The 13,139-nt window shown below is 34.5% G+C and overlaps 2 protein-coding genes across 2 annotated transcripts; both read right to left on the minus strand.

Moving 5' to 3' along the window:
• Window positions 1–2,403: 2,403 nt before the first annotated feature.
• On the minus strand, window positions 2,404–5,783 carry LOC116521390 (olfactory receptor 13G1-like). Its single transcript, XM_032236066.1, has 2 exons — window positions 5,772–5,783; window positions 2,404–3,363 (listed from the first exon to the last, which is right to left on the minus strand). The coding sequence occupies exons 1-2, from the start codon at window positions 5,781–5,783 to the stop codon at window positions 2,404–2,406; spliced, it is 972 nt and encodes a 323-aa protein (XP_032091957.1).
• A 1,546-nt stretch (window positions 5,784–7,329) lies between these two features.
• Window positions 7,330–9,230, minus strand: LOC116521391 (olfactory receptor 13G1-like). Its single transcript, XM_032236067.1, has 2 exons — window positions 9,225–9,230; window positions 7,330–8,292 (listed from the first exon to the last, which is right to left on the minus strand). Exons 1-2 carry the CDS (start codon window positions 9,228–9,230, stop codon window positions 7,330–7,332), a joined length of 969 nt encoding a protein of 322 aa, XP_032091958.1.
• Between the last annotated feature and the right edge of the window lie 3,909 nt (window positions 9,231–13,139).

The raw sequence follows: 13,139 nt of genomic DNA on the forward strand, positions 1-13,139 counted from the left end.
GGTTTGTTTCATGTGTGCATGAAACTTTTGTGATGCAGTTATCAAATGCAATTGTATTTCTATGCATCCAAAGACTTTCAAGTAATCTAGAAATTTTAACTGAGATGGATAATATATTTACTAAGAACAAATTGAATATGAGGAAATACATTGGTGTGTGAAGTTTCTTGAAAGTAGATATGGCAAAGATTATATAAAATTATACATAGTAATGTTTTACCTGTAAATGACTTTTTTTGTTTTAATCACAAAAATACACAAGCTAACAACCGATTTAAACTTAATATAAGTTGTTCTAAACTTGACTGTAAAAAATATGATTTCTGTAATACTTTGACATTCTGTAATGTCAAAGTCTGGAATGCTCTACCTGATTCAGTTGTTTCAGCTACAACTTTTCACAGTTTCAGTCACAAATGAACTTCTATGGACCTTATATTATACTTAAGTGGTAAGTAGAGGGGTTGGCAGTTACAGCTACAATATAGATAAATGCAAATATCCAGAAATGTATCTGCAGCTCAAGGGATAAACTCTGTAATGGCAGAATGTTTTTTTTATTTCAACAACTGTGAGTGAATATATTATTAATTTATTACTGATGTAACCAGTCCATCATTTGTAATATTAAAGGTAATTAATGGATGAATACAAAGGGTTAAAACATTTTACTTTGAAAATTCATGATCAATCAAGATGATCAGATTCATTCATTTTATATATTTTAAATAAAAAATAAAAAATAAATAATCTTCAAATAAACAACACAGTAAATAGCTCTTTGAACTGTTTCATTAAATAGTAGATGCAATTAAAAATGGAAAATTATTAGGACTGCCTATTTACTGTACTGCCATTTAAAAATAATCTTACCCATTGTAACCTTTAATAGACTATCCACGATGAGACAATTCATGAAAGAGTTATTTATTGATTGATTGCTTTATTCATTCACTCATGTATTGCATATAATAGCTAACCTTTGAGCTGGACACCAATGAAAATGAGTTATAGGCTTAATGCAAAGCTAAACAAGTGAAAGATAGAAAAGAAGCATCCTAAGTGGTCATAACATGGCACTCTCTTGCTCCAATTGTTTTTAAATTCTCTTCTAAACATAGCTGATTCAAATGTATTTATTTATCTGTCTGAATAAATAAATAAATTTAAATTTAAAATAAATTTATTTAAATAAATAAATTTAAATTTATCTGAATTAGCAATTGGAGTTACAACTGAATAAAGGAAAGTAATAAATTCACTTATCTAGAAAAGATGAAGGGAGGTCTGATATATGTGTGGATAACTGAGAAAAAGTAGAAACTGATTACAAGGAGTTGTGAAGAACACATGGAAAATGCTTTCTTCTTCCCTTCAGCTGAACAGATTCTGAAAATAAAAGTTGAAAAAAAAATAGGATGGCAAATAAGAGATGTGGCATTTTTCAAATGGGCCAATCTGAACACACACACACACACACACACACACACACACACACACACACACCATGTTTTCTCTCCACTTTTCTTAGATTTTTGTAGTAGAAGAGCAGGAAGAGGTAAGGGCAGAAGAATAAAATAAGTAATCAGTTTAGAGATCCAAATGAATTCCATTGACCCTATCTTGAACTAAATTATTGCTGACCATTAATTGTGTATAAGTAAGTATAGGTGAGTGAATCTTCTACCTGTGTATAAATTAGTAAATCTTCTATTCTGCAATTTTAACAAATGCTATTGATTTTGTGTGCCTAACACGTTTGGTAGTAACATGAATGTCCTGTGCTAATGTGTGGTTTTCTAACTACACAAGGCCTCTGAAAACAAATGTCCTCTAAGGGCCAACTCCTTGTGTCTTATTTCTAGAGAAACTTGTTGATTCTCCAGAACTTCTTCTCATTTGCTATTATCATGAATAGTGCAGCTTATCACATAATTTATCAGAAACCTGATTTCGTGGCTTCCTTCAACTTTTAATCTTTGAGACAATATTTTGTAAATATTTTGCAAACAATATGATATAAAATGCAGACAAAAGACTATTGTCCTTACAAGCCAAAGCAAAACAACTTTAAGTTCATGAACATTTCACCCAAACAAACATGAAAATGACTTGCAGGCTTTATGCAAAGCTGAACAGAGGAAAATAGAAAACTGGCATCCTAGGTGGCTATAACATGGCTTTCTCTAGTTCCAATTGGTTTGGATTTTTTTGTAAATTTCTCTTCCAATTTTAATTTATTCACATGCATTCATTGTCTCAAGATGTATTCTGAATATAATTTCCAGTTTATCTACCTGGTATTTATGTGTTTTCTATTGCATGAAATATTCCCAATAACAAACAGTAACATATTAGGAAACTTTGCAAATTAGAACTTTAGAAAAATGTTGTAACTGAATCTTAAGGCCTAAGAAACATTTTAAGATTTACAGTAAGCATTTTCAGTGCATCTTTAACATCTTTGTTCCTCAAAGAATAGATGAGTGGATTAACAACTGGAGTTACCACTGTATAAAGAAGAGCAATAAACTTGTCCTTGTCTAGAGAAGATGAAGGGGGCCTGATATATGTGTAGATGACTGAGGAAAAGTAAAAACTAATTACAAAGAGATGTGAGGAACATGTGGAGAAAGCTTTCTTCTTCCCTTCAGTTGAACGTATTCTGAAGATAGTCCTCAGTATAAAAAAATAGGATGTTAGAGTCAAGCCACAAGTAACAATCCCAAACAACACATCTGAGATGATTGCACTAACATGAATGATAGTGGTGTCTGAACATGTAAGATCTAATATTGGAGGTATGTCACAGAAGAAATGATTGATGATGTTGGAATCACAGAAAGAAAGCTGCAGCATAAGGACAGCTTGTATTGAAGTGTTTAGCATTCCAGTAATCCATACAAAGATTGCTATGCCAACACATACTTCTTTCCTCATGATAATGGTATATTGCAAAGGGTGGCAGATGGCAGCATAGCGGTCAAAAGCCATAAAAGAGAGAATGAACAATTCTGTTCCCAAAGTCCATATAAAGAAATATATTTGTGTGATGCAGCCATGAATTGAAATTGCTTTTCTGTTAGTCAAAAGGCTGTGGAGTAATCTAGGAGTTATAACCGAGATAGACAATATATTCACTAAGGACAAATTGAATACGAGGAAGTACATGGGTGTGTGGAGTTTCTTGACAATGCATATAATAAACATGAGCAGAATATTAGCAGCTAGAGCTGTGGCATAGATGAAGGCGAACACACAGAAGAGAAACATCTGCAGTTGAGGGGAATCAGTGAGACCCAGTAAAATAAATTCTGTAATGGCAGAATGGTTTTTTATTTCAAACATTCTGTGTCCAAAGACCTAGGAAGATATATTATATTATTAATTATTTCTTGAATTAACCCGCTTTTCACTTTTAATTTTAAAGGATATTAATATTTAAATAATGGAGAATGAAGAGCCAGAATAATGTTGTGGGGAAAGTCACTGGGCTGGAAATAGGGACTTTGTGAATTCTAGTCTTGCAATAGACACAAAGCCAGCTGCATGAATTTCTCATTTTCATCCTTAAGGTAAAAGTGGTAAGAAAGGCTTTCAAAAATGAAAGAAAGAAAGAAAAAACAATTAAACATAAAAATAAATAAAAACTAAAAATTAATGGAATCAAACATGTATGTATGAACAAATATATACAGAAATTCATACACATGCAAACACAGATGGTGAAGAACTTTAGGTAATTATTGTATTTTTTGGAGTATAAGACGCACTATTTCCCCGCAAAAAAGATGTTGAAAATCTGGGTGCATCTTATACACTGAATACAGTATTTTTGGCCTCCCGAAACCCTGCCTCACGCATCCTGGTTTTTTTTGCAAAAAAAGGATACACAGATGGCACTTTTTTTGTGTGCAAAAAATGAGCCTTTTTCTACTCATTTTTTGCCCTCTCTAGCCCCTAGGAACACTCTACTGGCCTTCCAGACACTCTGGATGCCCCCCTTTTTTGCAAAAACTGGGTTGTTTTTTGCTCGTTTTTGGCCTTTCCAGCTGCCAGGAGCACTCTACAGGCCACTACACCCTTTGCACTCCCCATTTTGCAACAAATGGGCCCATTTTTCACCTCCCAATCCCCCCCCATGCATCACATATTTTCCCTTCCCAACCTTTAGGAGCATTTTGCAGGCCTCTCAAACTTTCTGTGTGCTCCTTTTTCACAAAAAATGGGATGTGCAGAGGCTTTGGGAAGCCTGCAGAATGCTCCTAGGGGCCGGGGAGAGCAAAAACGTTTTTTTTTTAAAATTTACTTCTTCAAAACCTTGGTGCATTTTATACTCTGGTGCATCTTATAGACCGAAAAATATGGTTTATCCAGTTTCACATTACGCATTTTTGTATATATTACAAGTTTGGTGCAGATGTCAAATATACTTGAATTACAGGACCTTTAATGAGTCCTAATTCAGATTCATTTTTTCATCAGCTGTTCCTATTTCCTCTGTTAATTTGCTCTTTAGGGAAAATTGATTAACTGAAGGGTAGGACAATGTATGCAGGAAATAGTGCATTAGATACATTTGGAATGCTATTTAGTATCAGTAGTATTTATGTTTAATTCTTGGAGTCAGTCATTTTTTTGTAATTGTACTAAATGTAATCAAATCTAGATTATATACATTTATGCTGCAATTTGATGCTTACAACATTGATATATGTTTTCTATTGATTTAATATTTGAAAGATTATACAATGACTTATTATCTCTATTAATATTCTGTTCATTTTTAAGCCTCAATAACTTATTTAGATTATAATGAACTTAAAAAATATATTACTGACTTTTCTTAGTTATTCTTACTAATAAAATGCTATTAGTAAGAAAAAGAAGTAGCATCCTGGTTAATGTGTTTAGCTATTCACAGTTCTGGTCACAGTTAATTGTGTTGCATGTTTGACCTCAGTCCTTTTTGATTGATGAAGTCCTGAAATTAAAAAAAGAACATTAACATGTTTTTGTAGTTGAACAATAAGAAAAGAGGGAAAGACAATGATGGGAGTTCTATACTATGAGCATGCATTCTCCATACAAAACCTCTTTCTATTCCTGATACAGTCTTTGCAAATCCCACATATGAGAAATATATCATGGTGAGCCCATTTGGGAATATATCATGGTGAGCCCATTTGAGATGAAAATATGGGCATCTGAAACTGAGTGAATAATATTTAGAAATATAATTATGTTTCTACAAAGAAATATGGCATTTGTGGAAAGAATATAATACTCTGAAGATAATTAATTCAAGTATTTCCAAAATATTAGAAGCAGAGCATTTTAGTAAAATTGCAAGTAAAGATATGGGAGAAAAATGAGGTTAATAAGAACATCAATGTGAATTTCAGTTAATATTACATATAATGTTGAATATATTTACCTTCATTCTAATTTCCTCTTTGTTCTTACTGAATTATGTTTCTGTTGGATGAAACAAAAAATTATGGTTAGCATCTATCAGTTGCAAAACAAAGGAGCCGATCAATTTTCATCAGTTTAATAGGGAAGACTGTCATAGACATCTTTACCTCACATGGTACCCAGGTACAAGGTTAGAAGTCTTTCTTCTTATAAACTAGTGTTGCACCTGGAAAAAAGATCTTGGGGACTTCAAGGGAGTTGATAATTGGATGTTTCCAATTATGAAACAACAGTTCTCTTTAAGAATCAAATTATTAAACTGTGCTCAGAGAAAGGTTTGGTTTAATATTTACCTTCAAAGTCATGTTAGCTAGATTTTGAAATCCATATCATATGTATTCTCAACAATAATTAGTGTTTCTGTGAACAGTAAACATACTGTAGTTTGTAAGATTGTCATTTTTATGTCTCCATCAGTACAACTGGTATTATCAGCATCCCAGTAATCTATAGAAAGGTTGCTGTGCTGTTGTAGGTTAGAGATATTAATCTAGTATGATAAAATTGTTCTTCTGGAATTTATTAATGTCCAAAAGGCATTTTATAATCCATTTCCAGTATAACTGACTGAGAGAGGAAGTTGACAAATCTCTCATTCTCATGAAAGATTCCAATTATCACTTGGGTCAAGCTGTTTCTCCCAATCCCCAGAGCTCTGAAATCCACTGATGACACTACTTTACAGTCCCATAGTAGGGAATGCTATAAGGAGCCCTTTGGGTCATCCCAAATGCTCTTCTTTTCTCAAGAGGAATTAATGGAACTTTGCTTACTCCATTTATCATCATATTCACCAGCTCCACTAAAAGCAAAGCCATCTTAGTTTGCCATTATTCCCCAGAAGAGATAGATTTCTGGAGGTCTTTTCCACTACCCATTGTTATACTCCTTAGATATTTTTCCTGATCCCTCTGCTTCTTTCACATTCTGAAATAGGCAGGTCCACATTTGGTCCAGAGATATGGTTATATTGACAAATAGGAGACAAAACCCACAGAAGGTTATCCCACTGTGAACTCTTCCATGTTTTCTCCCTATTTTCCTTATTCTTTGGTGATAATGTTACCCATGTAGTTTTCATGCTATGCCACCCCTCTGGAAAAGAATGTTGTTCTAGTTCCTGCTCCTTGTCTCTCTTTTGAAGAGAAATTTGTGAATTCTCCAGATTTTTCCTCATTTGGTATTAGCAAGAAGGATACAGTTTATTACACAATTTTACAAAAAATCTGCTTTCATGGTTTCTTTCAAAGTTTGAATGTTTTAATTGTAATTCATATATTGTGAAAGAAAATACTTCTTTCTTTATTTCTTAGTGTTTATTCATTTCTTTCACATATTTTCCATTATTAGGTACATGCCTGAATAATCAATTTTTCAATGAACAATAACCAAAATATCCATTTCAGTCTAATTTTAGCTGAAAACTTCAATATAGTTTCCAAAACCAGTTAGCAGATAACAGGAATCTCTTATTCGATTTATATTATGCTGAACTAATTCAAGACACATACAGGAAATTTATTTTTACATATCTTTCCCTAATATATATGAGGGTATATTTAACAGATGGATGATGAATATCTTGAATATAGAATATGATAATTAAATAAATATTGTAGACACTCATATTTAAAGCACTAAATACTAAAGTACTAACACTAAAGAATGTATCCTATTTACATTAAATTTTATGATTTCTTTCTTCAAAAATGTACTAATAAATCCAGTATTGTATAGCTATTGCTACATGCATTTTATATTACATAAGAGGTTTCAAAGTACAATATGTAATTTATAAAGAGCAATTGTTTTCTGCACATCAAAAGTGAAGCAGCACTTTGTCTATGAATTTTAAGGTTTTGGAAGCAACCTTAGATAACCTGTGAGAATTTTCATTCTTTCTTTAAAATCTTTATTTCTCAGTGAGTATATGATTGGGTTAATAACTGGAGTTATCACCAAATAAATGAGGGACACAAGCTTGTCTTTGTCCAGGGAATACACTGAAGAGGGCCTGATGTATGTGTAGATTAGTGCAGTAAAGTAAAGACTGATTACAATGAGATGTGAGGAACATGTGGAGAATGCTTTCTTCTTCCCTTCAGCAGAATGGATCTTGAAGATGCTCCTCAGTATAAAACAATAAGAAGTTAGAGTCAACCCACAGCTACAAATCCCAAATACTACATTTGCAAGCATGGTCATAAATTGATTTATACTGGTGTCTGAGCATGCAAGATTCAACATTGGAGGGATATCACAAAAGAAATGATTGATGACATTGGAATCACAAAATGAAACGTGCAGCATAAGTCCAGCATGTACTGCCGAGTTTATCATTCCAGCAATCCATACAATGGTTGCTATGAAAATACACACTTCTTTCCTCATGATAATGGTATAATGCAAAGGGTGACAGATGGCAGCATAGCGATCAAAAGCCATAAATGAAAGAAGTAGCATTTCTGACCCCAAGGCCCATATAATGAAAAATACCTGTGTGATGCAACCATAAAATGAAATCATTTTTCTATTGGTCAAAAGACTTTGGAGTAACCTAGGAATTGTAACTGAAATAGAAAATACATTCAATAAGGATAAATTGAGTATGAGGAGATACATGGGTGTGTGGAATTTTTTGAAAGTGGATATGGTAAAGATAAGGAGAAAGTTGGCACTTAGAGCTGCAACATAGATGAATGTGAACAACCAGAAGAGAAGCATCTGTACTTTTGGGGAATCGGTGAGATCCAGTAGGATAAAGTCTGTAATAGCAGAATGGTTTTTTCTTTCAACAATTCTGATTCCAGTGACCTACAAAGATCCAAAATTATGTGCAGTATTTTTATGCTTCTGAATAAATGTTATTAATTTTCTGCAAAAGACCAATCATCCAAGAGATATAGTTTGTTCCTAAATCAAACAACACACAACCTAATTGTATATTTGCCATTGATATTTATGACGATAGTTTCCATTGCAAATCAGACAGATGTTTTCTTTTCTGTTAATTAAATTGATACAGTGATATGAGACCATTGTAAGATTGAACTGATACACTTTAGCTTCCTTAATAAATTATCTTTTTGTCCTCACAAAATGCCCAGTTTTGGGGAGAATTATGTACCCAAGGAAAAACTATCCTTGCAGCATATTGTCATTTGCACCTTTTTCATTTTGATTGAGCTACTTTTTCAATAGAATATTTAATTACCTTTAAATACAGTCCCAGTGTTTTTAATGTGATTATTCAAAGTATAATGAAATCTGGATGGAATACTGTTTTTTAAACTGCAACTTGTTCCTCACAAAATTATTATCCTCCTTCTATTTGATATAATTCTCATAAGATTAGAGAAAGAATCAAATTTACTTTTTCATATTCTTCTCATTATGATTTTTTTTTAAAAAAACCTAAGTAAATTCTGCTTAGATTGAGAAACTGTTTCTGACTTTACTTGTTCCTTTATATTGACAAAAGATATTATTAATATGAAACCCAGGAATTTTCTGTGGTTTTAACTATATACATAACTCAAAATTTAGTGAAATCTAAGAATGTTCAGAAGCCACAGTTATTTAGGTTGCTGATTTATTTTCATTTAATAGAACGTATCTGTTATATTCCTAATAGAAAATATGACACTTTGTGTGAGCCACAAAGTTCTAGTAAAAAGTGGAGGTAAAACTTAAGAACATCAATGTAAAATTCAGTTAATAATTCACATAATACTAAAAATATTTACCTGCATTCTTATTTCTTCTTTGTTCTTACTGGACTTGGATCTTCTGTTGGCTGGAAGGTTTGGATATTATGGTTTGGCATCTATGTGCTTCAAAACATTGAAATCAATCACATTTCATCAAGTCTGATGAAAAAGGCTGGTTCTGTGGTAGGCATTCTTATTTCTACAATAACCCAGGTTTCAGGTTAGAAATCTTTATTCTCATAAAAGGATGTTGCACCTGGGAGAAACACCTTGGGGACTTCAAATTAATCCATAATTGAATGCTTCCAATTATAAAGCAATATTTGTTCAAACTCTAAAAAGAAAAGTAAAGAAACTCCCAGTAGCTGTATCCGTTCAACTACGGTACTCAAAACTATTACAACAAATACAAAAAGATTTAGAAAATTGGGCAAAATTACAAATATCTTTGATTGGAAGAATTGCGACCATAAAAATGAATATTTTACCAAAAATTCTATTCTTATTCTAAACTGTACCAATAAAGTTAGGGAATTTTTTTTGTAGAATTAAATAAAATAATTTTAAAATTCATTTGGTTGGTGGGGGAAGCTAGGATAAACTTCCACAGGACTCTAAAATGCAAAGATGGTTTTGTCTCCCAGATTGGGAAATTTACTACCAGGCAGCAGCTGTAACATGGCTCAAAATAATAAAAATATTGATGATAGAGGGTCATGATTTATACCTGGGTTGGTACACCTTTATCTGGGAGTGTAAGAACAAAGCCCATAAATATTTTCAGGACACCAAGTGAGAGATGCCCTATTAGAGATTTGGATGAAAATTAAAAGAATGCAAAAAATCCTAGGTGGTTATCAACCATGGAAACAATGATTTACCCCAATGTAATGGATCTGAACAGGCTAGTGACCTACAGAGAGTTATTGGATGGGCAAGAGAAACTAAAATCAAATGAAGAATTAAAATTGCAGAGAATTGAAATAGACTGATGGCCATACATACAGATTCAAACAAAATATAAAAAGGATTTGGAACGATACGGGTTTCAAAATGATCAGCAACAATTGAAAAAAATAGTAACAGGGACAGAAGAAAAAATGATTACTAAAATGTATAATTGCCTTTAAAAATTCAAAATGGAGGAGGAAATTGTGAAGGAAACAATGGTTGTCTGGGCTAAAAATTTTGGGTACAACATTGAATTGGAGCATTGGGAGAAATTGTGGGAAAAATATAAATTGATAATGTTGGCTGTGTATAAGGAGAGTATCTACAAAATGTTTTATAGGTGGCATTTACCTCCAGCGAGATTGGCCCCAATAGACCTCCAAATTTCTGGAAATGCAACTATCAACAAGGGACCTTCTACTACATGTAGTGGACATGTCCCAAAGCTAGAGAGTATTGGTAAAAAAATTAAAAAATAATTGGAGGAAATAATGGAACAAAACTTGATATGAACCCAGAGCTGTTCCTTCTAGGAATAATAAAAGGAAATAAAACTAAAGAAATCCAATATATTATGCTTCACATTATTATTGCAGCCACAATTACCCAAATTTGGAAACAAAAAAAGTCCCCTCAAATGCAGAGATTAGAAAAAAAGGTGTTAGAATGCATGGAAATGTATAAATTAACAATGGAACTAAGGGATAGAGATGAAACAGAGTATTACAAGATGTGGAATAGGTGGTATAATTGGCTTGAAAAGAGATACAAAATTAATGCATAATGAATACATAGAAAATATAAGAAAAGGAAATAGTATATATTTAGAGACTAACAGAGGTGTAAATGTTGTATATGTTATATAAATGAGTAACTATGAAATAAGGAGGTATATGTATAAAACAATAGGTCTTAGAATGGAAAATTTGAAATCAGAAAAAAATACCAATAATGGAAAGTTGTAAAAGTGTAATTGTAACTTTAAAGTTTAAACAATGTTGAATAAAAATTATTTAAAAAAATAAAAAAAGATTAACCAATGTTGATTCATTCATTTATTTGAATTTATTAACTGGCCAAATTCAATCACTTCTGGGTGGCATATAAAAGCAATGAATGAATAAATAAATAAATATTTTTTTTAAAACAGTTTGTTAGTCCTTTCAGTTAGTCCAGAGAAGAAATGTCAACAATAATTATTAATATTACCCATATTGCAAGGTTACAATAACAGAATCTTGTAAATTTAAAAATACCACTCTCTTCTTTCAATTTTTCTCTGTCCAAATCTAGAGAGGGTCCCTCATAAAACACTCTTCCCTTGACCATTCAAACTTAGATTTCATTTATCAGACAAGATTGTTGCCTAAACTGCCACTCTTTCTGTTGTATAGTTAAAGTTAGTCCTCGCTGTTACGAATGACAGCTCGGCAGCAGCCAGGCGCGTCTTAGCCAATCAGACGCGCCTGTCAGTTGCCGGGCTGTCAGGCGCGCGAGTCTGCGGAACTATAAAAGGCAGACTCGTTCAAACTGTCAGTTGTTCAGCACCAGAGCAAACGAACACTCCAGTCCAGCTGGAGCTGCTTCTCTGCCTCTCTCTACACAGATCATCCTTCTGTTGCTACATTGTTAAACCAGCACCCTGCCTGGTTGTTTTCTGTTAATGTTACAAGTTGTGTTAAAATAAATTGGTTACAGAGTTACCGGACACGAGCCTCTGTCTCATTCCTGAAGATATAATACTGGCGACGAGGATGGGACCTGTAACCAGAAGAAAAAGGAACCAACTGCCACTTCTAGTCACATCGTCTACACTCCAACCAACTGCTATGGCCGGAATGCCAATGTTTGCCCCTTTTGGGGTTGGAGGTGAAACCTGGGAGGCATTTCTTGAACGGTTTGAATGCTTTTTAATCGCTAACAACCGTCAAGGTCAGTCTCAAGCGAGGAAATGTGGGTTCTTCCTTACGGCTTGTGGCCCAGAAATGTTTGCCACCGCAAGGTCCTTTGCCGCCCCTAGAGCGGTGTACGACCTCACCTGGCAAGAACTAACAGATGGATTGCAGGCATACTACGCACCTACTCCATCTCAAATAGCCAGACGCTTCGCTTACCGCAGGCGAGTCCAAAAGCCTGCAGAAACGGTAAATCAATTTTTGCAAGCCTTGAGAGTTGCTGCAGCGCAGTGTGAGTTCCCAGATCTTGAGGCAAATCTCGCAGAGCAATTCGTCTGTGGCCTAAAGGATATTTTTCTCAGGCGTATACTTTTGGGCAAGCCTAAGGTCACATTAGCTTATGCCATAGACGAGGCTCGCGCTGCGGAGTTGGCAGATTCATCCTCCAACGAAATAGAACGCTACCTCGCGCAGATGACGGTTGCTGGAGGGTTACCTGCCACTCAAGCCTCAACCGTTCCAACTCCTCCTCCGCTCCAGCAGCCAACGTACATTACAAATCTAATTGATGAGCTAGCCCCCCTGCCTGACTATCTACAACAACTTCAGGTAGATAGACTTGGGGCACAACCCCGCCGTCAGCAGCCTCGACAGAGTCAAGCCATCAGCCGTTTTCCTTCAAACTCCTCTGCTTGCATTGGCTGTGGCGGAGCGCACGCCCGGGCTAATTGCCCCTTCAAGGCAGCGGTTTGCCGCCGCTGCGGGAAGAAAGGACATTTAGCCCATGTCTGCAAAGCCTCACTTCCTACTCCTTCTGCAGCAATCGAGCCACCTCCTCCATATGGTCCTCCTCCACCCCCGCCGAAGAGCTCGCAGCAGCGGAAACCTGCTCAGCGTCAAGACGAATGCTTTAACATCAATCAAGCTTCTTCGTCCCTGCATGACACCTCCATCAACTCATCCTCACAGGGTACGGACAAAGTCAATATTAAAATACTGATTGAAGGGAAGCCGTGTCAGATGGAAGTGGACTCCGGCTCATCAAAATCCCTTCTTTCATGGGACACTTTTTCTATGTTGTGCCCCCACATGAAACGTTGTCACT

Source organism: Thamnophis elegans, chromosome Z (genome assembly GCF_009769535.1).
Source record: "Thamnophis elegans isolate rThaEle1 chromosome Z, rThaEle1.pri, whole genome shotgun sequence".
NCBI classification, from domain to species: domain Eukaryota; kingdom Metazoa; phylum Chordata; class Lepidosauria; order Squamata; family Colubridae; genus Thamnophis; species Thamnophis elegans.